Below are 27,964 nucleotides of genomic sequence, written 5' to 3' on the forward strand. Positions count from 1 at the left end.
AACAATTTGCTTTAATAACTTTTTATTTTTTCACTTTACTTATGTTTTGGCATTAAAGGTATTTTGTAGTTACATCGTGACAAATCTTGAACCCTACTCCTTTGAATATTCTGTGTGGACTTTTCACTAGCAAATTTACTGAATTCTACAGTATTTATTGACTGATTCATGTACTGGTTTGATTGAATGCAAATATCAATTGAAGACAAATGTATCTGCATCCAGGAGTTATTTATAATAATACTGAGTATTAAGAACTATGCTATGATTTAACTTTATCTGCAGCATCATAACCATATTGGTATAAGAGAGAGAGCTTGGCAGGTCATATTCCTGTTTATTCTCAAAGAACTTTCAATGTGTATTCCATTAATGTGTTTCTTAATTATAGAGGCTAGATGGGAAAGGGCATTAAGCCTCCACAGACCTACCAACTTATGATATCAAAATAAAATATCTATCCTGGTTTATGGGAAAGATTCAGCAAATTTGCTAGTTTTTTCATTACTAACGTGATTTAACTCTTGTGTTTTGGGAAGGTGGTCTGTTGGTAAAAAGCCCTAAACTCTTGATTTATTTCACATACTGCCTGATTTGTTTGTCTTGTATATGTAGATTTTTTTTATATATGTGCATTCAATGACTTTATTCTTTCCACTTCAACATCTATGTGTACTCATTTGATCTTCATATGCCAATCAGACTGGGGCAAAGACCAACCTTCCCTGCCATTTATACGGCATAAAACCCTCAATCTCACCAGTATGGCTACCAAAATTATAGGTTCACCTGAGACAAAGTGGATTGATGCAACTTCTGGAATTTACAACTCAGAAAAGTCTTCAAATCTATCTATAACAACCGATTTCTCCGAAAGCCTTCAGAGTTCTGTGAGTATTTGGAGAAGTAGGAAGTACTGGTGTGGAGCAAAGCAGTTGTTAGAATTGTGTATGGAAGAAAATAATTTCTTTTGTTTGTACAATTTTGATACTACCTGTAAAATGTAAATGATTGAACAACGTAAATTATAGTAAAGAGATACAGTAAAATAGATTTTTGAAAACCATAGGCATTCCTCATAGAGTAGTTGTGAGTTATATAATGGTAAAATCAAAAGATCCCAGAATGTTGTTTTGCAGGTGTTTTCCACCAATCTTTCAGTATTAGACCCACCTCTCAGATGTTTGTGAGCGTGAAGTAGCAATTACATAAAATTATAAACTATGACTTCTTTATGTGTTCCCTAGTCTTTACTGGCAAATAAATGTAATAGTGGGGTGTAATGGAAAACTTCATGAAGCGTTTTTAGTTTTTGTGTAGGTGAATTTGGTGGGTAGACTTACATATGTGGTTAAGAGATAATCAGTTTCATTAATTTGATCAAAAATATAATGTAGAAAATTTTTTAAGTGTCAAAGCAGTACTTTTTCCTATAGACTTTGAAGTAATGTGGTTTCTATTTATGATACAAATTGTTCATCTAAATTAATAATTAAATTTAAATTTCAACTAAATATTATGCACTTATACTCCTTAGATTGTGCTATTATCATCTCAAGGTAACTCCTTTTATTTAATAAGGAGATCTTACTATATTGTGTAAGAAATGTTTAAATGTTTGAGAATCCTATATGACAGTTTTGTGTACTCATAAATATAAGCCAAATGGACTAATGATTATCTGGCTGATTTTATTTATTGGAAAATTAACGATTGATTAAACTTAAAATCATCCATGCCTGCAGCTGGTCATTAATTCTGCCACAAATATTGAAATATAATGAAAAAACTTAAGTTTCTACCACATGTAAAAGGCTGTAAGGAATGCATCAATATCCCGAGAAACTCATCTTGTTAAAATATATATTTCGGTAATGTGAAATGCATTATTTAAGTCCAAAGTCCAACTGGAGAGAATATTAACTAGCATTTTTACCCTTTCCAGAATATTGAATCCAAAGAAATCAATGGAATTCATGATGAAAGCAATGCTTTTGAATCAAAAGGTAAATATCACCATTATAACTCACATTATACAGGAAAAGACATAGCACTCAAGTTCTGCTGTTATAAAAATTAGTATCTGTGAGTGAAAGAAAAACTGGTCTACTGCAAGTTGAAACTAAAAGGTTAGCACGCAGATCCAATTGCAGCCAGGTGGAAGGGCATTCAGTTCCCGTGCTGAATTGTTCAGGCACTGCAAACAAAACTTTGGCAGCGTGTTCCGGAACTCTGAGTGCCTGCATGCCTAAGTCAAATAAGAAAGACTGGTTCTTCCCGAGTCAGCTTTCTTGCTATGGTATGCTGGCAAAGGGAATCTTAGTTAAGCTTGGAACTATGAATGAAGTTTCCTTTCTTTCTTGTTGTGAAAGGGACAACCTTGGAGGCAGTTAGCCGTAAGAGGGAAATGCCAGTGGCAATAAAGTCATTAGCAGATGTACCCATTTGTAATGAAAAAGAAGGCAAAATATCTAGAGAAATTTTGGAGTTATCTCCGTGTTTCTTCTTCTGCCCATCCAGAAATAATTTAGCTACCATACATCGTGTGCTATTCCTTGGGCACAGAAAAATAAGAATAGATCCGGTCATATAGGCAGGGGAAGAAACCCAAAGAAGATGAGACTGCTTCTACTGTGAACCTAGACTGCCAAGAATGGGACTGGGTTTTCACAGTGCTTCAGTGGCTTTAACTCTACATTGACAGTTTATAATACATTATCTTAAAGCCAACCTAAATATATAAATTTCCCTTTCCTTATCAATTATTTAACTTTGTATTTCATTTCTGATAGATAAAAGTGACTATATTTTGTTTTCAGTTGCATTCTTTATCAAAAGAGTATTTAAAGCAAACTTTGCTTATTTTTCTCCGTGATGTTACATGTAAAGCACCGGGTCCTATTCTGCAGTGAGTCAGGTGAGATAGCTGATCAGACATCTAGCTCTTCTATGACTAGAGAACTATACATGGGCCCTGTCATTGGAAGGTTTTGTTTAGATAAGCAAGCACTAACTAGTATCAAGTAATAATCGTATGTAGATTTTATGCCATAGTCTTGTGACAGATCTGTGGGAGAAGTCAGAATGTTTTCCTTTTGTTTTCTTGGCAGAACTCCATTTGCTTTACTTAATATTAGTAGCTACCAGATCTTGAAAACTAGGTCAAAAAATTCTAGTTAGAAGATGGTTGTAACTTTAGTGTTTGGTTTTCTTTGATCTTTCTTTGGGTATCATTTTTTTTGTTTTCTTCCCCATTACTTTTAACTTCTTATTCATAAGTATTGTGAAAACTGTTTGTTATAGACAGTTTTCCATGTAGTAGACAAGATTATGGATTGTTTAACCTAAGCAAAAAAATATTAATTTCCTTTTCCCTAAAACGGCGTGATCTAGCATGGAAGATGATACTTGGCTTTTCATAGCTGTGAAACTCTGATGCTATATGCTAAAGTTTATTAATAAAAATATTTGTTCCTTCTACTAATTTGAATGTAGTGTAGGCTACTAAAATTGTGTGTCCCTGTGCCTTGAGATAATCTGTATTTTCTACGGCTATCAGTTTTGTGATCTTTTAAAATAATATTGCACAGATTGGAAAGCTATATCAAGTATCATTTGATTTACCAGTGGTGAGAAATAAAAATGAATGACATAGTGTTTATTTTTTTTTCAACTAGCATCTGAATCCATTTCTTTGAAAAACTTAAAAAGGCGATCACAATTTTTTGAACAAGGTAAACCACAAAGCTAACAATTCATGCACTTTCATGGAATTGTTCTCCCTCTCCACTCTTCCTCACGGTCTGTGGTGCTGGGCACTGAGCCTCTTCAATTTGTCTGTCATTATGACCAAGCAACATAACCCATTTCCATTCTTTCCCTAGGGTCATCAGGCTTTTCTTACAGTTCATGGGTCTACCTCTGTGGTAATGGGTCTCTGTGTGTCCTTTGTATACCTCTATAAAGGTTTTACTTTTTTTTTTTTTAACTTTGTAAAAAAAAAAAAAAAGAGGGGTAGATGCTCTTAAACACACACTTGTTTCCACTGGATAACAGTAAGAAATGAGGAATTTCATTTAAGCCTTACTGCTTCCTACAAATTGCATAATATTAGATTACACCAACATGCAATTGGCCAAGTTTTTAAAAACTCTGACTTGTTTTTGGTTGTGGAAAACACTCTTAATAAAGAAGAGTTATTTTTGCTATGGTATGGTGGCTTTGGAGTGTTGATTTGACTGCTCTGTTGACTTTGAAGTAAATTCAAATTAAATACATTTTGGTTGCATCTGAAAACGTGCATTTTGAGATTCTCCGTGTTGGTGTACTTGGGCAGGGCCTCACAATGTGCTGTGCATGTGACATTTGCTCCTGTGCCACCTTTGCCTAATGCTCTGTCACATGAATGCTGTTCAAGCTCTGTTTTGCTACTAAGAACTTAAAAGTAATAGTCAACATTTGAGATGCGGTGGTCAAAGGATATTGTGCTGTTGCCATCTAAAATGTTACTGTTTCTTACTTTTAAGATTATTAACATGTTTGCAAATGTGCCTTATAACGCAGTGCTTACCAGGTTTGTGTATTTTGTGTTAATCACCTAATGTCCTTCCTTTGGATGAAGGTCTGTTTTTGACCATAAACAGAAATACCTTACCAACTATGCGAGTCTATTTGTGTCAGTATCCTTAGTGTTTTTGATTTATATTTTAAAATAAAATTCCTATTTTTTTCTATGGCTATTTAATTGAAACAGTATGATACTCCTTCCTAAAACTGGCTAAAATAAAGCAATTCCTTTTCCTTCTCTGTTCTAATTTTCTCCCATTTTTCTTCAACAGGCTATTGTAGGGAAGAATATTTTTCTAGGTTTCAAAGCAATTTTCTGTAAAAAATTGTATGTGAATAATTTGGCAGCTGAGGTTTTAAGAACGTTTAAAAGTACTGTATGAGAGTGTATTTTCTGAAGTTTTACTTTTTAAATAATCATTGTTCTAGTAAAGGTATACTTATGTAGGTCCCCTAAGAATAAAAAGAATAAGACTGTACCCATAAGTTTACATATGAAGTTTGAATACGTGTGTTTCAAATAATAGGAGTAGAAAAAGGAAATGTTTCTTGAACATGTTTGTTGCGGTGACTTGCTTATGAAAGTGGCTCATTAGTAAGAAGACTTGAAAAATGTGACTTGCAGCTGTCATGTTGTAATTGAGTAGTGGCAAGTAAAAAATTGGGATTTGGTAGATGTAACATTTGAAATTCCTTTTTTTTTTTTTGGCCTGTTAGGCAAAACTATGAGATGCTCTCCAATTTATTAGTAAAAGAACTCTGAGGTTTCTTCAGAACTATCCATTGATCCTACTCTAATACCTACAGCTAGGGTTTATTTTGGCATCTATATCTTCCTTTTACTAACTTTGAATTTGAAACATGAGTAACAGATGGAACTGTTACACCTGGAGAAAAAAGGATTTACTGACTATTGTTTAAAAAAACATTGTCACTTAGTATACTGGCATAGAGACAGCTAATGATAGAAGTTTCTGAAAGGAATTATTTCATAGAAATGAAGACTTATATTGTATATTTTTCTTCCTTGCCCATGTGCTGCAACACAGGAAGCTCTGATTCGGTGGTTCCTGATGTAAGTAGCATTCATTTGTCATTTTGAATAAGACGAACTTGGTGGGACTGAATTAGTACACAGTAGCGTGCTTACCATGATTTTAGGTTGCATAAGAATTTATCAGAGAGTTATCCTTCTAAGTTGAAAAACTTATTTTAAAATTCAGAGCCAAGCCAGCTCTCCCTTGGTACAGTTTAAGCAAACTGTGATATGAATAATTTATGTGTGCAAAAGTGGTTCAGTAGATGACTTAATGAAGTTATGTTCTCTATTTGCTTCTCTTCTCTGATAACTGGTTAGCTTCCAGTTCCAACCATCAGTGCCCCGAGTCGCTGGGTGTGGGATCAAGAGGAGGAGCGGAAGCGGCAGGAGAGGTGGCAGAAGGAGCAGGACCGCCTACTGCAGGTAGCTCTGGCTCACGTGGACGGGTAGGAACTAGGTTGGATTTCACGGCTTTTCTCCAGTCTGTGTCAACCAGTATTGAGAAACTAATTTTAAACTCAACAGTTTCACAACAACAAATATTTTTGTCTGTAGCATATTTTCCATAAAACAATTACTTTTCCATTTTGAAGATTTCCAGAGTCATCCTTTAAAAATCATTATTTATTAACCCCCATGTGTGTTTTTGTAGAGTATGAAGGGCACTCACTTAGCAGGTGTGAAGTGCATGGACTTTGTGATGACTTGGTTCCCACAAACTGTTGCTAGGTCCATTGCAGAGTCCTTACAGTTTGCTAGAGTCTTTAATGAATTACAGCCATGGTAAAGGGTGGATGGGGGTTTAATTCTCAGTGTCTACCTTTTAACCCCAGCGTCCACATTTTTAATTCAATATATGCTCTTTTCTACTATAGGGACCAAAATCTGATTGGCTTGTGAAAATAAAATCATGGTCTTTAAAGGTTTGAGGTTGAAGGTTTAGAGATCATAGAAGTGTTAATAAAGAAGATTCCTAATGTGAAGAGTTAATCTATTGGATTAATGTGTGTCATATTTTCTTACAGGAAAAATATCAACGTGAGCAGGAGAAACTGAGGGAAGAGTGGCAAAGGGCCAAACAGGAGGCAGAGAGAGAGAATTCCAAGTACTTGGATGAGGTAGTGTTAGAACATGCCTGTATAGTTTTTCTTCTCTTTACCTTGTTGGTGAGATTAGCTGAGAAGCAGGAGACACTTCCTTTTTCTCCACCTTTGACCATATGTTCACCTATGTAGCTCTTTGAAAAATACAATGAGCTCTGATTTGTTAGAATTTTGCTTGGATGTTTCAGCCTTTCTCCTAGTTTTTGTAGTACATCATTAACAAATTATGTTAATAGAACTTCAGTGCATCTTCCTCTTCTAAGTTACATCTCAGTCACTCATGTGTAGCTTTTTTAGTGGTAGAACTCTTAACATGTTTTTTTGAGTGGAGTCCTGGGCCAACTATAGTTAGTAGCATCTAAAACTGAATATATATGTGTCTATATGAAATTACAGAAATAAACAGATTTAGATGGATTTCTTTTTTCACTGGTCACCTAGGAACTGATGGTCCTAAGCTCAAACAGCATGTCTGTGACCACACGGGAGCCCTCTCCTGCCACCTGGGAAGCTACCTGGAGTGAAGGGTCCAAGTCTTCAGACAGGGAAGGAACCCGAGCAGGAGAAGAGGACAGGAGACAGCCACAAGAGGAAGTTGTTCATGAGGACCAAGGAAAGAAGCCGCAGGATCAGCTTGTTATTGAGAGAGAGAGGAGACGGGAGCAAGAGCTTCAGGAAGAGCAAGAGCAGAAGCGGCTTCAGGCTGAGACTGAGGAGCAGAAGCGCCCTGCGGAGGAGCAGAAGCACCAGGCAGAGATAGAGCGGGAAACGTCAGTCAGAATATACCAGTATAGGAGGTTTGTCCCCACAGCCAGAGGGCACAGAGGCTGTTAGAGTAGCTTGGCTCAGCTGTATCCATTCCCCACTTCAAAGGCACCCCCTTGCTCTTCCTGTTTCCTACCACCCATTCTCCACACAAGTGAATACAAGCCACCAAAGAGAACCTTTAAATCATAAACCCTGCCATGTCATCTTGCTTCCCCACCCAGAACCCTCCAAGTCAATTCGTGTCACATCAGAACCCCATCCAGCATCCTTGCCAAGGCCTAGAAGGCTGCCATGAGCTACATTACCTTGTAGTACCTCCACTCTTCCCCTTACCCACTCTATTCCAGCCACACTGGCCTCCTGTTTCTTCCTTGAAAATACCCAAGGACTTGTGTATTTTCTAGTCCATCTGCTTGGAGAAGTCACTGAATGTTTGTGTGTCTTGTGTTCTCATTTTCTTCTAGTCTCTGCTCACACATCACCTCCTTGGACTTTCTAGAATACCCGATTTAAAATACAGGCCCCTTCTCAGTCCTTCTCTCTGTGTACTCTTAACTTATTTTATATTATGCATTTATTTGTTTATCTGTTGGCCTGCCTGCCGCAGTAAGATGTAAGTGCTATAAAGTCAGTAAGTTTGTTTTGTGTACTTCTGTAGCCCATTCTTGGAGTGGTACTGGAATATGGTGGGCACTTAATATGTATTTGTAGAATGAACGAGTGAATGAATGGCTTGCAAATGTCTGTTGGCAATAGGGGATCTATTTTCTGTGGTTATTCATTGAAATACCTTTGTATGTTTAGTTTTTAACCCAAAGACCATTTGCATAAAGAGGCTAGAATGACATTATTTTGATACCCTTTTCTTAAACTCACGGAAGGGCTTAAAGTCTAATATTTTGACTACAAAATCGTTTTCTATCTTTTAGGCCTATTGATTCCTATGATATACCAAAGAGAGAAGAAGCATCTTCAGGTTTTCTTCCTAATGACAGGTATGTAGAGCACGTTATTGTAATTTAATTGATGATCATTGGCTTCATATAATATTCCAGCACTTGCATCGATGATTTGTAGAACTACTTTAGCCCTTTGTCATTTGTGGGATATAAAGAGGAATTGCTGGTTGATCTTTGTATCAGTTAGCTTTTGCTGTGTAACAACTGCTCGTGAACTTAATGAATTAGCTTATGATTTTATGGGTCAGCATTTTAGGCTGATCTCAATTGGGCAGCCTTTTAGTTGACTGGGCTCGCTCATATATCTGCTACTTATTAACTAGGTAGCTCTGCTTTTGGGGGTTGGCTGGGGTCAGCTGGGGCAGTGAGAACAACTGGGTCATATATCTTTCAACGTCCACCCAGCCAGGGAGGTCTTATGTGTACGTGGTGGTGAGGTGGGGAAAGGGAATTAAAAAGAGGAAATTTGCAAGGCATCTTGAGATTTAAGTTGTCTAAAGTCACAGTCACAGGTCATGGAGGAGAGAAGAACACTGCCTCTTTATGGCAAGAATCACATTGCAAGGGGAATGGACACGGCTGGGAAAGAACTATGTCAATTTTCTGTAATCCAGCGTAATCTTCATTTTACAAAGGTTGTGAATAATGGCTTAACATTACTCCATACAGTCACAGATCATGGAGAAGAGAAGAACACTGCTTCTTTATGGCAGGAATCACATTGCAAGGGGAATGGGCATGGCTGGGAAAGAACTGTGTCCATTTTCTGTAATCCAACATAATCTTCATTTTAAAAAGGTTATGAATAATGGCTTAACATTACTCCCAAAAGGGACATCTGAAATGGGAATAGTGACCTTTCTCTTAGGCAGTTTGGTTAGAACTACTGGTCAGTTTTGGGGAATGAAGATAAAATTCAAGATATCTGGAAAGTTATATGTATCTTAAAATTTCCTAAAATATTGTTTTAATGTTTTAAAGTAATTTTTAAAATGTTTTGCAGTTTTGAAATCACTGAGGGCTTCTAAACAGTCTGTCAAACCAATATCGAGGGGAGGGCCATTACCTTGTGTTTTCAGAGCTGAAATGTCTCCTTTTGTCTTGTTAGATATAAGGAAAGACTTGTATCTACAAGCAGCCAGGATAACTGAACAGGGCTCAGAATAGAAGGGGAAAAGGAAAGGGACAAGCAGGTAGTAATGGGCTGACAATAAGCTAAAGGAAAATCTGGTGATAGATGACCTTATTTATAATCTCTCTGGGTAACTGTAAATCATTAAAGTGTTTATCTCCTTTTAAAAGTTATGGGTTTACTTACATATTTACAAAAGCTTTATTTATATAGCTCATGACCTTGGGGAAAATAACTAAAATGCAGAGAAAGGAAACTTAAGGAAGCCAGGAAAATATGAATACCTGCAGGCAGTCCAGATAAAGCATGTCCTAGAGGCATCGAGGAGTGTGGCTAGACATCTGGTAATAAATGTTTTCTTCTATGTAGATACAAGTGAAATTATTCACAAGTGCAGCTGTCTACCACTTATGATACATTATGTATTATAGATTATTGGATTTATACCTATGTAATATGTACATATATGTACATAAGTGTAATATTACATCTTATTTTATAATGTATATTATACATTGTTATTACTACTATTCTCTTTTTCGTTTCTTTTTTTTTTTTTTGAGACTGAGTCTCACGCTGTCACACAGGCTGGAGTGCAGTGACGCGATCTCAGCTCAATGCAACCTCTGTCTCCTGGGTTCAAGTGATTCTCCCACTTCAGCCTCCCAAGTAACTGAGACTACAGGCGCACGCCACCACGTCCAGCTAGTTTTTGTATTTTTGTAGAGATGAGGTTTCACCATGTTGGCCAGGCTGGCTTCAAACTCCTAACCTCAAGTGATTCGCCTGTCTCGGCATCCCAAAGTGCTGGGATTACAGGAGCGAGCCACCATGCCCAGCTACCACTATTATTTTCAAAGTTCAGTGTGTCTAGCAGAATGGGAATGAGATTAGCATGTGTTCATTTATACACCTAAGTTTTATTGGTACAAAGTTAAGGCATTTCCAGAAGTTGACTGTGCTGTATGCTTTAGTACCTCTTTGGAACACTAAGATGGCATTTGGTAAATTAATGTTCCACAGTAGTCAGTGGCACCCTAACGCCCAAGAAGTTGACATTATAACCCTGGGCAGTGTGGAGGAGGTGGGATGGACTGACTGTAGGTGATCTGATGGCAGATGCTTTGTAAGCCTAGTAAGATTGAGATCTGGACCAGGGCGAACGTTGACAACAATTGATCAATAAATTATAGTCTTCATCATCATGCAAACTGGAGAAGTACTGTCACGTGTTTGTATCTATTTCCAGCATTTCACTCTTCTCTTTTTTAGTGATGTCAAGGTTTTCTGTGAGTTTGTGAAAGATGAAAAATTTCTTGGTTTAAAAGTAATTGCTCTCAGCAGACATACAAAATAAATCAACTGCTTTAAAAAGCAATATCTTTGGTGTTTTTACTTCATAAATATAAAAGAGGTTATTAATGAGACATATTTAATATATTGTGTTCTGTGTTTTAGGAATAAATCCAGATCTACTACTGAACTGGATGATTACTCCACAAATAAAAATGGTAAATGCAATTTTTCCCCCCAAACTCCTTCTTCACAGTTGCTTATTTGTGCTATCATGTTAGGAGAAGTATTTTTAAGGTCAAGATATTTCAGATTCATTAAGACTATTTAATTAAAATACTTAGTATTTTAACCTCTGTATATAAAAACAGCAAAACAACTATCTTGTGTTTATTTTTGGCTTTATTTTATAGTGAAAAAATACTGGGAGATTAAAATGGTTTTTTTAAATTGCTAATGAAATATGTGGGAATTTTGCAAAGCGATGCTGATGCAGCTGTGTATAGTAGATTTTATTTTGCAGCTAAAGAAACAGTACAGAAAAGATTTCTACGAAATACTGGAGGACTTAAAAATTGCATACTAATTTGATTTATGCATGTAAATGCCAAAATGTCAAAAAATCAAAAATTATGATTTCACTAATTATACGAAAACAATTTGAACTTGACATTGTTCATATTATAGAATATGTTTCTGAAGAATGCATATAGCAGAAATTATGTCACTATGAAAAAAAACCCTAAGTGGTAATTACCATTTTAAGCAGGGTTTGCATATCAGGATTTGTGTAAGCAGGTGGCTGGTCATCTACATGAATGAATGAAGGTCCAGGTGGGGCTGAGGTCAACATGCCCATCAAGGTGGATAGCCACTGCCCAGCTCCAGCCTATCATTGCCATGCTGGAGAAGGCAAGCCTCTGATTGCCTACTCTTCCTGTTGTAACAGAAAAGTACAAAAAAAAAAAAAATTGTTTTCATGTGTTATCTTTTATGTGCTGACAAGAGATCTTTTTAAAAAACTAAAATACTCTGTGAGCAAACCAACCTATCTACAGGCCAAATAGCCTGGTGGCAGCTAGTTTGTGACCTCTGGTTAAAGCTTATAGAACTTACAGTTTTTATTGGAATTCACAGTTCTATGATTATCCCTTTCTTTGAGCAGTTAGGACCTTCGTTATCTGGTTCTAGTTTAACTTTCCAGCCAATTTTGCTACTTTTCCCTTAAGGGGTCTTTAACTATAACCACATTATCATCTTTCTCAGTTCCCAATTTATCACATACTTTCTGATCTGGTTCCTCGGGTCTTACCTTTCCCTATTTGTATTTTCCATTTCTTCTCCCCTGAACTTGCCTTTAGCCACCATTAAAATTATAGTTTAAGTACTTTGGTATTCCATGAAATATTTTTAACCTGCAGTGATTATATTCTCTCTCCTGAACGTAAACACAAGACCTTTCAGTAACCACAACTGAATCTCCAGAATAATCTTGTTAATATTTGTGGCTTGTGTCATTAATTGGATTATTTTGTATGTGTGTTTTCCCCCTTCATTAACTCATTGCAAGCTCTTGGATAGCAGGCAGTGGAAGTTATTAAATATTTGATTTAAAAACTTGCTTATACCAAAACAACACTTTAAAAAGAGGCCAGGCACAGTGGCTCACGTCTGTAATCCCAGCCAGCCTGACCAACATGGTGAAACCCTGACTCTACTAAAAATGCAAAAATTAGCCATGCGTGGTGGCACATGCCTGTAGTCCTAACTACTCAGGAGGCTGAGGCAGGAGAATCGCTTGAACCCGGGAGGCGGAGGTTGCAGTGAGCCGAGATCATGCCACTGCACTCCAGCCTGGGTGACAGAGCAGACTCTGTCAAAAAAAAAAAAAAAAAAAAAAAAGCAACATTTATTTAAAGTCTGACCCAATTGATAAGCTTTGTATGTACACAAATGTAAATATAGTTGTATGAGAAACCTTTGGTCTTGCTCATTGCTTACTGGAAGATGAACCAAGGCATAGACAAACAATACATTTTGAAAGAATGGCAGTAGCAATAAATGTGGAGAAAGAAAGAAAATAAATCCTTAGATGAGATTTCCGAATCCAGATTAAGGCAGGAATGATATGTCAAAGTTGTGGGTGTTTTACCCCAATCAGAAACTAATCGCCAAATCCAAGAGACAAAGTCCTTAGGATAAAACCTGACTTACTTGTCACGAATAAATTCAACATTCGAATTATAGTTCTGTCAGTTTCTTAGAGTAGAAGCAAGTCTAATAACATTTATAGATGATTATTTGAATTGCTTGAGTATTTTTCATGTTCACAAAAACCATTTCGATGATTGAATGTGCTCATATTCTTACAATTTTGGTTGTAACTTATACCGTGCACACTCGGGTCATGTTAGCCAGAGATATGTGCATTTATGTCCTCTCTCCCCAGGGGAGTATACATTTTTTGAGAGAAGAAAACTCCATTTCCTTTTAGATTTGTTACAGCAAACGTTTGAGCATGTTCTTGATTGATTTAATTTAGGAACGGATGAGTGGAAGAAAAACTATTTCTAGATGAGCACTTTGTAACTGAGTAATACTGAAACCAGTACTGATTGTTGCCTTTTTGGACAGCCTTTTTCGTTTTCCCAAGTGCGTTCTCTGGTATGGCTCTGACTGTGGAACTGGACTTTCTGGAATAGGAGGCAGTTACTTTATGTTCTCATGAAGTACCCTCATTGAGAATTGACAATGTTAGCACACGTGCACAAAGCCACATTTTAAGCTGCACTGCCATGGCGATTTATCCCGTCACTTTAAAATTATTTATTTATTTATTTATTGAGGCTGCAATTTCAAATACACTTTATTTTTTTGTTACATCAACTCCATCTCTCTCTCTCTATCATTTTGTATTTGTATTTTTTATTTAAAAATTTTTTTATTTCCATAGGTTTTTGGGGGAACAGGTGGTATTTGGTTACATGAGTAAGTTCTTTAGTGGTGATTTGTGAGATTTTGGTACACCCATCTCTCAAGAAGTATACACTGAGCTGAATTTGTAGTCTTTTATCCCTCACCCCCTTCCAACCCTTTCCCACTGAGTCCACAAAATCCATTGTGTTATTTTTATTTTTTATTTATTTTTTTTGAGACAGAGTCTTGCTTTGTCGCTCAGGCTGGAGTGCAGTGGTGCGAACTCGGCTCACTGCAAGTTCTGCCTCCCGGGTTCACACCATTCTCCTGCCTCAGCCTCCCGAGTAGCTGGGACTACAGGCGCCTGCCACCATGCCCGGCTAATTTTCTGTATTTTTAATAGAGATGGGGTTTCACCGTGTTAGCCAGGATGGTCTCGATCTCCCGACCTTGTGATCCACCTGCCTCGGCCTCCCAAAGTGCTGGGATTTCAGGCATGAGCCACCACATCTGGCCTATTGTGTCATTTTTATGCTTTTGCATCCCCATAGCCTAGCTCCCACTTATAAGTGAGAACATACGACGTTTGGTTTTCCATTCCTGAGTTACTTCACTTAGAATAATTGTCTCCAATCTCATCCAGCTTGCTGCAAATGCCATTAATTCATTCCTTTTTATGGCTGAGTATTATTCCGTGTCATATATATATGTGTGTGTGTGTATATGCCATATATGTGTGTATATATGTGTGTATATATATACACACACATACATTATTTTATATATATAACATTCTCTTTATCCAGTCATTGATTGATGGGCATTTGGGTTGGTTCCACATTTTTGCGTTGTGAATTGTGCTGCTATAAACATGGGTGAGCAAGTATCTTTTTCGTATAATGACATCTTTTCCTCCTGGGTGGATACCCAGTAGTGGGATTGCTGGATCAAATGGTAGATCTACTTATAGTTCTTTAAGGAAGCTACACACTATTTTCCAAAGTGGTTGTACTAGTTAACATTCCTACCAGCAGTTTAGGAGTGCTCCCTTTTCACTGCATTCACACCATTGTCTATTATTTTTTGAGTTGTTGATTATGGCCATTCTTGCAGGAGTGAGGTGGTATCACATTATGGTTTTGATTTGCATTCCCCTGATCATTAGTGATGTCAGTCATCACTGTCACTTTTAAAATGTGCTAATCCCAAAGCCTTTGACTTGTTTTAATTTAGGAAGCAATAAATATTTAGACCGAATTGGGAACACGACCTCTTCACAGAGGAGTTCCAAGAAAGAGCAAGTACCATCAGGAGCAGAGTTGGAGAGGCAGCAAATCCTTCAGGAAATGAGGAAGAGAACACCCCTTCACAATGACAACAGCTGGATCCGACAGCGCAGTGCCAGTGTCAACAAAGAGCCTGTTAGTCTTCCTGGGATCATGAGAAGGTGCGAGACATCTTAGGAGTTGTTTTCTTGTCTTTACTGTGAGGCAGATATTTAATTTGTAGACATGCTGGTGCTTTGGGCAGAAGAGATGAAAGGAACGTAGAGCGAATGCTCTGGGGCACTATTGTGTGTTAGACAGCCAGTTGCTCAGTTTACATGACCTCATCTAATCTGAGGAAAACATATTGAGGTAGGGATAATAATTCCAGTGTTTTTCTTTTTCTTTTTTTTAATATGAGGAAACTTTGGCTCAAGCAGGAAAGACACTGACAGAATCACATGGTTAATAGGTTGGAAATCTGGACGGGGCGTTCTGAAGGGAGGTTCAGATTCTTAAATAATGCACACTGCTCTTAGAACTTTCTTGGCTGCTGAACTTCAACAAACAGAAGTTTCATATTTTTATATTTCTAATGAGATAATGATTAGATTGGAATCATGATAATTGGGTTCACAAAATGATAAACCTAATTTTTATAACTTTAAGGAGATAAAGATATAGATATTAATTGGAAATGAGTGCAGGAACATTTTAAAAGATGTATCTTGGGTAAATGAATGCAGCTGCTCTGATTCAGTATTTTCTTAGCTGACAAACGGACTGGGGAATTTATTTGTAACATATCACAGAGAAAGAGCTAATTATCTCAGTATATTAATAACTTTGTAAAAATCAGAAAATTATCCCTACCAACTCTATAAAAAATAGATATGTGCCTGTAATCCCAGCTACCTGGGAGGCTGAGGCAGGAGAATCACTGTAACCCGTGAGATCACGCCACTGTACTCCAGCCTGGATGACGGAGCAAGAGACTCTGTCTCAAAAAAATAAATAAATAAATAAAATAAATAGACAAAGGGATATGAACAAGACAGGTCATGGGAAAAAGAAACACAAAGCCAATAAACGTAAAAGATCAACAGTAGTCCTAAAACAATAATGTATCTCTTTTGTTCACTGGATTTGTAAAGAGTTAAAATTGATTAAATTTAGTATTGACAATTATATATGGAAATAGGAATTCTTCTTTCCACTTGGTTGGACAGGTTTTCAGTATGTATTAAGCAAAAGTTTATATATCTGACCCTCTGAGCAATGTAGTTTCTAGCACTCTATCTTCTGGATATATTTGGATAAATATGCGAAGATATATTCAAGGATGTACACTTACACATTATTCATTAATGGCAAAAGAAAACCACAGTGTCTGCTAGTAAGGAGATATTCAGTAGTTATTCGATAAACAGTGGCATACTGATAAGATGGAACACTGCATGACTATTGAAGAATGAAAGAAAAGTGTTGCTACATAATACGCCACCTCCAAATTTAGTGAGCTAAGACAATAACTCATAATCTCTCACAGTCCTGACGATTGACTGGGCAGTTATTTGCATGATATTGGCTGGGACACTTGAGCAGCTGTAGTCATTTACAGCAGGGACTGGTAAGTCTTTATGTATAAGGACCAGATAGTAAATAATTTAGGGTTTGCAGGTCACATAGATTTCTGTCGCATATTCTTTTTTTTTTTTAAAGACTCTTCGAAAATGTGAAAAATAGTCTCAGCTCGTGAACTGTGTCTATCTTGGCAGTAGGCTGTAATTTGCTGTCCCTGTAGCTGTAGAGGCTTCATTGAGAGCTTGGCCAGAGCTACTAGTTGAGGGGCCTGTGTTCTGCATGTAGGCCTCTCCACACAGTTTTTTGGGCTATCCCATGGCATGGGACCTGGATTCAAAGAGGAAAAGCTCGCACCAAGGCAATGCCTAATAAGCAAGTGCTTATCAAGCTGCCATGTGCATCATGTTTGCTGATGCCCCATTGGCCAAATTAGTCATGTAACTAACCCCAGAGTCAGTGGGAGGAGACTACACAAGGGCGTGGATACCAAAAGGTATGGTTCACTGGAGGCCACTGAAGTACAGTCTATCATATGAGCAGAATGACGATAGTTCTAAGATAATACATAATAAATGGAAATGAAGTTACTGCAAACTGTTGTGGAATAATCCATTTGTTTAAGACTGTTAAACACAAACACATTACATATGTATATAGACACATCTATACTTATATATGTAAATTTGTGTGTATATGTAAATATGTGCTTGCATATGCGAGAAAAGGTCTGGAACAACACACATTTAATGGTGGTTGCCTCTGCGGGTTAGGGCAGGTGAGTCAGGAGAGGAAGGACTTTTCTTCTCCCTCAGATGTGTTTCTCTGCAGCTTCAGTCTTTCTCCTTATGATAATGTATCATTTTTATAATGTTAAAATTTAAAAGAAAAATTTCAAGCTTGGGATAAGAAAAAGTTTTGAAAGCAATAAAATTAAATTTGACCAGGTAGACGAATTCTCATAATTTTGAGTTCATTTTTGTAGGTAGCACTAATGTTAGTACATGAATTTTAAGAGAGATTTTGCAAAAGTTGTATTTAAATCCATTTGGGAGCTAAATCTGATTTTAAAAGCATATGTACTTTAAGGGAAGTGACTGATAAATGCTTTTATAATGTGGACATTAAACAGCTGCTACATTTAGGGGTTCAGGTGCTACGTAAATGAAATCTTCACAGGAGGCATGATCTGGGTTGTTTTAGAGAACTTGGGTTTGAAAGCCAGTTCCACCACCGACTGGCTCTTCCTATGACAAGCTCACTTCTATGAGATTAAAAAAAATCTTAGTGTCGTGAAGATTCAATAATGTTAATATTTTTGTGAAAGTATTAACCTAATGCTTGTCATATTTAAGCTCTTAAAATGTATTTCTTTGAATTTTTAAAAGACTTTATATTTGCTATGTCTAAACTGTTGAAGATTTAAAGGGTGTCAATCTTCTTAGACTTAGTAGAATATTAGCTCTTATTTTAAAAATATTTTTCTTATTATATTTCTTTCTTTGGTGGTTGGTATTTATTGTTTTACCTGAGCCCTGAGTAAATAAAAATAAACGAAGGTGTTCTCACTTGAAAGTGGGAGCTAAACATTGAATACATATGGACACAATGAAGGAAACAGTAGACACCAGGGCCAACTTGAGAGTGGAGGGTGGGAGGTTGAGGATTGAAAAACCACCTCTCTGGTAGTCCGCATATTACCTGGGTGATAAAATAATCTGTACACCAAACCACCATGACACTCAATTGACCCACGTAACAAACCTGCACGTGTATCCCCTAAACCTAAAATAAAAGTTGGAAAGAAAACAGATTTTAAAAAAGAAGGTTGATTGGCTATGAAACCTGATGCCACTGATGATGAAAATCAGTTTTACTTGTTAAAGATAATTTTACAGGTGGTCCTCAACTTTCAGTGGTTTGACTTAAGATTTTTGACTTTACAATGACGTGAAAGTGATAAGCGTTTGTAGAAACTATACCTTGAGTACCCGTATGACCAGTCTGTTGTTTACTTCCAGTATGATATTCAGTAAATTGTATACTTGATACTTTATTGTAAAATGGGCTTTGTGTTCCTTGATTTTGCCCAACTGTAGGCTAAGGTAAGTGTTCTAAGCATGACTGAGGTGGATTAGGCTTAGTTACGACGTATGGTGGTTTAGGTGAAATAAAAGCATTTTTGACTTACAATATTTTCAACTTATGATGGGTTTATTGAGACATAACCCCATCATCATACATCAAGGAACATCTGTATATGTAACTAGAATACTGAGATAATACCCACATACAAAATATATAAAATGGATTTTTAATGAATGGAATGATGAATTAAACAGATTTCTAGTTGAACATATCACATTATTTGGACGAGTCTTTTTTGTGTTTCAGAGGCGAATCTTTAGATAACCTGGACTCCCCTCGGTCCAATTCTTGGAGACAGCCCCCTTGGCTCAATCAGCCCACAGGATTCTATGCCTCTTCCTCCGTGCAAGACTTTAGTCGCCCACCACCTCAGCTGGTGTCCACATCAAACCGCCCCTACATGCGGAACCCCTCCTCCAGCGTGCCCCCGCCTTCAGCCGGCCCTGTGAAGACCTCCACCACAGGTGTGGCCACCGCACAGTCCCCCACCCCGAGAAGCCATTCCCCTTCAACTTCACAGTCAGGCTCTCAGCTGCGCAACAGGTGAGGCCCTTGCCGTTTCTCTTTCTTCTCTTAGTCTTGGGTATTTTTTCATTAAAATATCCCCCAAATCCTGTCCAAGTTTTCCAGTGAAAAAGAAAAAGAAGCCCTTTCAAAGGTGTCAGATTTGGTATTCTAGTATGAAATCAATGAAGGCTTGCTTAATACCTTTCCATGCAACTCTAAGAGCATTTCTGGATGTCTTGTGAAGCCACTGGAGACTGAAGGTGTCTACTTGTTGCCACCGTCTCATTTGCCTGTGCTTGTGGTCAGTGTCTTGGATGTAAGACGTGCCTGAATACTTCTCGGTGTGGAATCATGAGAACATACAGCAGCTCACAAATGCTTCTCAAATTTCTGAGTGGAAGCAGTATTGTCAAATAACTATTTTCATGACAGTGTCATACAAACTCAAGGAACTGAGTGTAAAAGAAGAGCATTACAGTGCTTTTCCGGGCATGCTCCATCATCTGGGGGATTTCGAACTAGCTGGATTAAAAAAATGTGAAGTCGGATATATCTTGCTTTTGGGGTTTTTGATTGCCAAAATCATCGCTTGGGCGTTCTGTTTGCCCACATTTTGTTCAGGCTACATCAGCTGAATTTGCTAGGGCATATGGTGTGGGAAGTGTATATGTTATGATAGGGTGGTTTTTTTTTTTTTCTTTTATATATTTTATATGGAGTGAAGCTCAGGTATCAGCCCTGCTTGGGTTTTTAGGTCTGGGTAGCTTCTCCACAGATCTTTCATGCCTCATGTAAATACATCGGGCAGTGCTGCGCTCCTCACCCCAAGAGAGTGCTGTTGGCATGTACTCCTTTCCATCACAAATGGGATACTTCAAAGTAGAAACACATTGATTAATATTGAGACTTTTTAAAGCTATCAGATAAGAGACTTTCATAAGAAAACATGTTTTATATAAATCCAAAATAATTTTACACGTACCAGGATATAAAGTGTGTATCAATGAGTTTGAATTGAGAGAACGGAGGTGAAGATTTAGGGTAAATTTGGGTACCGTGGGGAGGTGCAGTCTATAGGATGAGAGGAAGCTAGAGGAGGGGGACCCGTTTACTGACTGAGAGACCCATTCTGGGAGAGCAGAGGGATGGACTGAGGGCTTTTGTGACCTAAGAAGGTCCTGATCTAGGAGGTGCCCTCTTAAGCGCTGTGCTCATTCTGTGGGGGTGCAGAGGCGTGGAAGAACGGGTGCCGCCTTACCAACCGGGAGAGGAGAAAAGACCTGTATACAAAAGTGGAGTAGAAATCCTCCTTCCCTCTGTCCATGGCAGCCATCAGGTACTTTTCGTTTCCTTCCCTGCAGAGACAATCCTCTAAGCCAGAGGCACAGTCAGGAAAGCACTGACATTTCTCTGTAACTAGAAAACTGGGGGACCAAGAAAGAGGGTGAAAACTAAGGCTGAGAAAAATAGGTCACAGAGGACTTGCAAAGCCTCTCGAAGAAAGTTGGGGCCACCCTTTTGGTGTTCTGAGGGGGTAGGAGGACATGATCAACATTGTGTGCTTTGGTTTAACTGGCAAGAAGATGTAGGTGGATGAGATGAGAGGCAGCTATGGCTGAATACAGACGTGATCAAAGGAGGATAGTATCAGAAATTGCAGGATGGACTAATTACACTGAAATTGCTCATTTATGTGAATCGGTGTCAAGGGTCTCAGAGCTGCCATGGAGATGGTTCAAGGTTAGAGTATAATCAAGGCATTCTTTCGTTGGCTGGTAAAAAGTTATTCTCCCACAGATATATGTATAGAGCTTTTCTTAAATTATTATCAATGTTAATAGCAGAGTGTGACTTTTAAAGAAGAATCTTGAGCTGCCCAGGTGAAAGCCTCCATTCCATTCTTGTTCTGCATCTAGGTCAGTCAGTGGGAAGCGCATATGCTCCTACTGCAATAACATTCTGGGCAAAGGAGCCGCCATGATCATCGAGTCCCTGGGTCTTTGTTATCATTTGCATTGTTTTAAGGTGAGACTGAGACAAACAGCTTGCAGGCCTGTAAAGCTTTGCTTCGAGAGCGCATGGCTTCTTCGAGCCGCTGGGTGTAGATGTGCCACTAACAAGCTAGGTGCTGTATTCGTCAATCTGTGCTGCATTTGAATCACAAATTGCTTGCTTCCCCCTAGTTCTCAAATCTTGAACCTTGTTTTAAAACTTAAATCTGGAAAAATTTTGCATTTTCTATTTCTAATCTGTTAGAATTCTATAAATTTACAGTACATAAGTTGCTTTCTCTAAGATGCTGTCAGAGGCATACTTGAAATATATCAATAACCTGCTAGTGTTGTTAAGGTCAGGGACACATGCAATTATCACAGGGTCTGAAAGCCTAGCTTTCAGTAGGAAGAACATGTAAGGAAAACCATTACCATTGTAGCTATTTTTATAATTGCACAGCCTGTTTATACCTGATAGGTTTTTGCACATAAGAAGGAACTAAGGCTTTAATTGTTTGGTTTTGTAATCTCTGTCTCTAAAGACATATCTGTTTGATTCTTGAGCTTGCATTGGGCCAGAGAAGGATTCCGGTTGTTGATCCTGGAGGCCCACAGACCACAGCTTGTTTAAGCTTGTACATTGCTGGCTTGGGCTGTTCCTAGGCAGAGCAGAATGAGTCAAGATAATTAGAGTTTGGGCACATAGAATCGAAATATCCAGCCTTGAAGTGAGGCGCTGTGTGGGAGCACTTGCTAAACTAGTGCAGCAGGGACACTGGGAGCGACCCACCCCAGGGTGGAGTGCCACGACCCAGCCTTCATTCACTCTGGCCAGTTCTTTCATGGGGGGCCTTACCTGCCATTCCTCTGGCGGGATAAAACTAAATTTCTTTAAGTCAATCAGCAAATGATTTCTATTTTGGGGGAATGTATTTAGACTGGTCATCTCGGCTCTTAATATTGGCTTTATGAATTCTTTAGCATCTTATCTGGCGGGCTTGATTTTAATCTACTAATCATCTTTCAGCCTTTTTTTTTTTTTTTTTTTTGTCTTTGCTGAAATGTATCTAAGAGCTTAGAAGTAGCATTCTGCTCATTTCTCCCCCATCCCGAGGAGTGCCCCAAGCTTTCTTGAGCTCACTGACTTTGGATGTTCTTTTTCTTTGTTCCCCAGTGTGTTGCCTGTGAGTGTGACCTCGGAGGCTCTTCCTCGGGAGCTGAAGTCAGAATCAGAAACCACCAGCTGTACTGCAACGACTGCTATCTCAGATTCAAATGTAAGAGAGCAAATCAGAGAGAAAATTTCTTGCCTTTTAAGGAGACCACGGGTTCCCATGCATTTTCCTGAACCTGCAGCCAGCTCCCCTCCAAGTTCACTGCCGTAGGAGTCCAGGTTTCAAGAATTGTAGTGTGTTCCCCTCAAAGAGTGTGTATAGTGAATGGGCCACTGCTCAGGGTTCCAGCTACATAGGAGTGGGTTGTGAGGCCAAGGAATGGAGAGGAACAGAGTCCGAGAGTCAGGGTGGTGTCTTGCATCATCTGCCCAGAGTCCTCAGAGACCCTTAATGACTCAAGAAGACAAAGAAACCAAAACACTTCAATGAATTTTCTATTTAGGCTATAATCTGTTTCTTGACTAAAGATTGGTCTCTCATCAACTTACTTCTATTATTTAACAATGGGCTCTGATTATGTGATTTAGAATATGACCAACTTTAAAAAATATTGTTCTATGTAATACAAAATAAGTCAGTCTGTGCTTTATGTTAATATATAATATGTCAATATATAATTTTAATAGGAAAGTATTAACTATGGTGTTTCAGTGTCATTTTTGGAAAAGAGTTTTTCAAAAAACTTCAAATGCTACTTTGCATCTAAGCATGTGTTTGTGTGTTATCAAAGGCAGGCTAGCGTAACTAGGGTGTGTGTTGTGTATAGCTACAGCAAGACAACCTTTACTGCTGTTTATATTTTAAACCTTGATGCTGGTAACGTGTGTTTCTTCCTTATTGTGAAAGGGTGTTACAAGTGGTATCAGCAAAACCATTTGCTTTTGAACTCTGAGGTATTTATATGGCCCCTATGTGAAGAGTGCTTTGGAAATGGTTTAAGCCCAGTCAACTCTCTTTTGTCTGTCGGTGGGTTCTGAGCCTTCCTGCTGCAGCTGTCCAGTCCTTTCCTGGATGCTGGCACTGAGGTTGGAGAAAGTCAAGGCTGGGCATGTACTGGTGGGGGTGTGTGTATGTGCGTGTGTTTTTCTCTCTCTCATTGATTTCCAAAGCCAAATAGAAATGATTTCTGGAATCATCATTTTAAAATTGCCCATGCCTTTTCTCTCCTCCAAGACAAATAATAGAGAGTTGAGTGTAATTTATTTCTATTGTGCGCAGTTCATTTTCATTTTTACTCCATTTTTACAAATAAAGAATTCCAGAGACGAGACACTGAGATTTGCCTAGCTTTATCTTAACAGTGAGTGACAGGTTATTCTTTCTACCTCACTGGGCCACTTTCTGAGTGATGACTGCTATGTATCCCAGGTGGCAATATTCACGTTTCTGAATCTAAGCACTTTTCTTTCTTCTCTCCTTGCCTGATCAGCTGGACGGCCAACCGCCATGTGATGTAAACCTCCATACGAAAGCACTGTTGCAGATAGAAGAAGAGGTGGTTGCTGCTCGTGTAGATCTATAACTATGTGTTGTATGTCTTTTTTGCCTTTTTTTTTTTTTAAAGAATAACTTTTTTGCCTCTTTAGATTGCATAGAAGCATTGTAGTCTTGGTAGAACCAGTATTTTTGTTGTTTATTTATAAGGTAATTGTGTGTGGGGAAAAGTGCAGTATTTACCTGTTGAATTCAGCATCTTGAGAGCACAAGGGAAAAAATAAGAACTTAAGAATATTTTTGAGGCAGATAATGATCTAGTTTGACTTTCTAGTTAGTGGTGTTTTGAAGAGGGTATTTTATTGTTTTTTTAAAAAAGGTTCTTAAACATTATTTGAAATAGTTAATATAAATACATAATTGCATTTGCTCTGTTTATTGTAATGTATTCTAAATTAATGCAGAACCATTTGGAAAATTTCATTAAAATCTATCCCCAAATGTGCTTTCTGTATCCTTCCTTCTACCTATGTATTCTGATTTTTAAAAAATGCAGTCAATGTACCATTTATTTGCTTGATGAAGGGAGCTCTATTTTCTTTACCAGAAATGTTGCTAAGTAATTACCAATAGAAAGCTGCTTATTTTCATTAATGAAAAATAACCATGGTTTGTATACTAGAAGTCTTCTCCAGAAACTGGTGAGCCTTTCTGTTCAATTGCATTTGTAAATAAACTTGCTGATGCATTTAAGGAGTGGGTTGTCTTTTTCTTCTGTGTATGTGTCTGACCTCAGGCCTTTTAGTCATATTTCAGTATGTGGCCTTTTTTGATGTTACGTTTTATTCAGTAGCTTTACTAAGGTGTAACTGATGTAATACACTGGACATATTTAAAGTGTATAATTTGACAAATTTTGACATAGTGCATACCTTCGAGACTATGCCACAGTCTGGATGTGTTTACTGAAACATTTTAATAAGGAACTTTATTTTTGATAAAGTTATGTTTTTGGATACATTTGTATGGTGAGGGTAATGAATTGTTGGATCATTTGAATAAAATCTTTTCTTTTACTACCCCCATGATAAAAGGAGAAGACAACAGTGAGCTTAGAATATCTATAAAGCAAAAAGTGTAGTCTCTTGTTTAAAAAATCTGGAGCGGGAATGCAAGGATACAAAATTCTAACATGCTTTGAGCAAAAATTTAAACTTACTGGAATCTTTTATAATAATGTGAGTGGAATGGACATTTCTAGGAACTGAGAACTGTATTGGAATAGGTTTAAAATATATAAGAAATGTTAATGTGGGAGATAAAAATTTTATTTAGTACTTGCTCTGATTATTGTTAAAGTAATAATGTGTTCGTTGAGGATAACTTGTGAAATGCCCCAAAGCATAAAGAATATAATTCTGAATCCCAGATTCCAAAGACAAGAGCTCTGTCTTTGAATTCATTCTGCATATAATTATTTATAAGTATGAATTGTAAATTCTTCCATGTTCTTAAAGTTATTGTTATCTTTTTTCATGGTTGCATAGTGCTCCATTGTTTGGCCTTGGTAATATTTAGTTGATAATTCCATTACTGTGTATTTTTCAGTTGTTTCTAAGATCAAACATTTTAATATGTGCAGGTTATGTATAAATATGTAAATTCTGTGATACTCTATGATCATCTCTTTCTTTATATTATTTTCATAGACATAAAATTGTTGCTCGGAGATTATGCATCTTAAGACACTCATAGTATATATTGCCAAAGTGGTTTCCGGAAAGGCACTGCTGGTTTCGACTCCTATAAGCAGCACATGGGCTTTGTCCATCTCTGCATGTTCATGAAGATACATTTCTTTTGCCTTGTTCTCTGCCTGACGTATACGCAGAGGCAGCCCTCAATATGCAGTGGTTGAATAAATGAATGAAGAAACCGATATCAATATCTGCCCTGTTAATTCTGTTTTTCACTGTCCCCAGAGGATGCCTTAATTCTGCCATCTTTTAGTTTCCTTATCCAACATCCTTTCTGACCATTGCTCCTTTTCATCTAAGCCTTTTGTCTTTTCATCTGCTCTTGCTTTCTTATGACTTTTTTTCTCCCATTTCTCACATTATCTTACTTAGTGATAACATTTCTGTTAGTACAAATTATAAGTACAGTTTTCAGAGCTGTTTTCTTCTAGGATACTGACTCTACATTTGTGTAAGCCCCTGGGTATTTGTTACTTCACCTAGGAACAAGGGAAGAGTCCAGCCCTTCAACAAATTTTTTTATTCATGCTTGATGCTCCAGGCACTGCTTTCGGCACCATGGGTAGAACAGTGAAGAAATACAAAGTCTTGCCTCTGACTGGTCTTATTTTTCTGATCGAGAGAGGTGATAAGACAATACACGAAAAAATAACATGCAGGTAATGATGACAGCAACAAAGAACAAATACTGGGTAAGAAAGATGCAAGTGCTGGAAATGGAAGTTTGACAGTGCTTTTTATACAGGTGGTCAGGGACAGCCTTTTGATATTTGGGCCAAAGCCTGAAGAAATGAAGGAACAAACAGAGACTTGATGGAAAAGCATTCCAGACACAGGGAACAGCAAGTGACAAGTCTTGGCGCCGGAGAGTATCTGGTGTGTCCAGGAAGCAAGTGTGGTTGAGTGGAGTGAGTGTGGAGGGTTTAGGAGCCATGGGGAAGTGGAGGGCACAGAGCAGCAATCGTTGCAGGACACGGGCTGTTACTTTGAATGGAAGAAGACACTGGAGAGTTCTGAGCAGAGAAACGAACTGACGGATGTGTTAAAAGGACTGCTACAGACTGCTGTATGAACAAGACTGCAGAAGGACAGGCAAAAGCAGGGAGACCAGTTTGGAGCCTATTGAAATGACCCAGGAAAAAGACATTTACTTCAACCGGGTGGGTGTAGGGGAGGTAGTGAGGAGAGGGAAGATTGTAGTGTGTGTGTGTGTGTGTGTGTGTGTGTCCTGAAGGTGAAGCTGGTAGAATTTGATCATAGATTGGATGAAGCAAAAGACAAGGCGGAGTCAAAAATGAATCTGAAATGTTGGCCTGAGGAGCTGGAAAAATGGAATTGCCTTTTTCAGAAATGGAGATGGTTACAGGTAAAGCACATTCGGGTAGGGTGATCCGAGATTTGGTTTTTAAGCATAGTGAGGCTGAGCAATCTATCAGATACCTCAGTAGCAGCATTGAGTAGGCAGCTGGCTATGCAAGGGAGAAACCCAGGCTGGGGATGTAAATATAGAGTCATCAGTATGTAGATGGAATTTCAGCTGAGAATTGGGGGGACATCACCTGGAATCTGACTGTAACTAGAGTGGAGGTGATGTCCAAGGACTGAATCCTGAGGCCCTCCAGCAGTAGCGATCAGAGATGCAGAAAAGTGAGCAGGAGAGAGAACCAAGACCCTGGTGCCCTGGAAACCAAGTCAAGACCATATTTTAAGGAGGGAGAGACCTGTTGTGTCAAATACTTCCCAGAGATCCAATAGAAATTAGGCCCGAGAGTTGACACTGGAAATCAGTTTGCAATGTGCTTTCCCCCTGATCATACACATGTTTGTGTTTGATTTTGTCCTTCTCAAAGGTTCAGTTGGGGGCTCCTCATGTATGTGGTAGCTGGCCCAGTTTTCAGTGCCTCGTAAATGGACCTGATGCTCTTGCCTAGTTTTCCCAGAGAGACGAGCTGAAGGGTAACATAGAAAGCCATCTCTAGGCCACTTACTGTCTGTACCCTTCCCTATAATGTACTAGCAGCCAGAGCTGCACTTCCCAGTGTGTTGTATGTCACCTCAACACACATGTGATCTTTCTCCTCCCTCTGCCCTACAATTTCTGAGGATCACAGAATATTGTGGAAATAAAGGTTTTGGGGTTGAGGCTACCCTATCTGCCTCAGAGGTGCAGAGCTGGTCAGTTGGGGGCCATTTCTGCTCTGCAATGTTCTGATACAAACCCTAGGTCTTTTAACCAAGAGGCGGGCCAATCTGTCTGATTTCAAGCTACAAACAAGCTTTGTTCTTTAAGTTTTGACACATAGTTCAGCTACGTGGTAGTTGATGGA

At 38.2% G+C, this 27,964-nt stretch overlaps 1 protein-coding gene across 8 annotated transcripts in view; it reads left to right on the top strand.

Moving 5' to 3' along the window:
* Positions 1 to 24,633, top strand: part of LMO7 (LIM domain 7) — a 217,731-nt gene extending 193,098 nt beyond the window's left edge. For 3 of the 8 annotated variants that reach the window (XM_050766420.1, XM_050766422.1, XM_050766423.1), the window contains exons 18-32: positions 703 to 890; positions 1,946 to 2,006; positions 3,678 to 3,734; positions 3,885 to 3,926; positions 5,616 to 5,641; positions 5,924 to 6,028; positions 6,631 to 6,723; positions 7,150 to 7,505; positions 8,406 to 8,471; positions 11,026 to 11,078; positions 15,010 to 15,223; positions 19,017 to 19,313; positions 21,194 to 21,302; positions 22,446 to 22,548; positions 23,876 to 24,633. In XM_050766420.1, coding sequence (XP_050622377.1) covers positions 703 to 890; positions 1,946 to 2,006; positions 3,678 to 3,734; positions 3,885 to 3,926; positions 5,616 to 5,641; positions 5,924 to 6,028; positions 6,631 to 6,723; positions 7,150 to 7,505; positions 8,406 to 8,471; positions 11,026 to 11,078; positions 15,010 to 15,223; positions 19,017 to 19,313; positions 21,194 to 21,302; positions 22,446 to 22,548; positions 23,876 to 23,898 — 1,793 coding nt within the window. In that variant the 3' untranslated portion in view covers positions 23,899 to 24,633. The remainder of the gene's footprint in view (positions 1 to 702; positions 891 to 1,945; positions 2,007 to 3,677; positions 3,735 to 3,884; positions 3,927 to 5,615; positions 5,642 to 5,923; positions 6,029 to 6,630; positions 6,724 to 7,149; positions 7,506 to 8,405; positions 8,472 to 11,025; positions 11,079 to 15,009; positions 15,224 to 19,016; positions 19,314 to 21,193; positions 21,303 to 22,445; positions 22,549 to 23,875) is intronic. The other 5 variants (XM_050766421.1, XM_050766426.1, XM_050766419.1 and 2 more) reach the window with 4 other exon arrangements.
* The last annotated feature ends 3,331 nt before the right edge of the window (positions 24,634 to 27,964 follow it).

This window comes from Macaca thibetana, chromosome 17 (assembly GCF_024542745.1).
Source record: "Macaca thibetana thibetana isolate TM-01 chromosome 17, ASM2454274v1, whole genome shotgun sequence".
Taxonomy (NCBI): Eukaryota; Metazoa; Chordata; class Mammalia; order Primates; family Cercopithecidae; genus Macaca; species Macaca thibetana.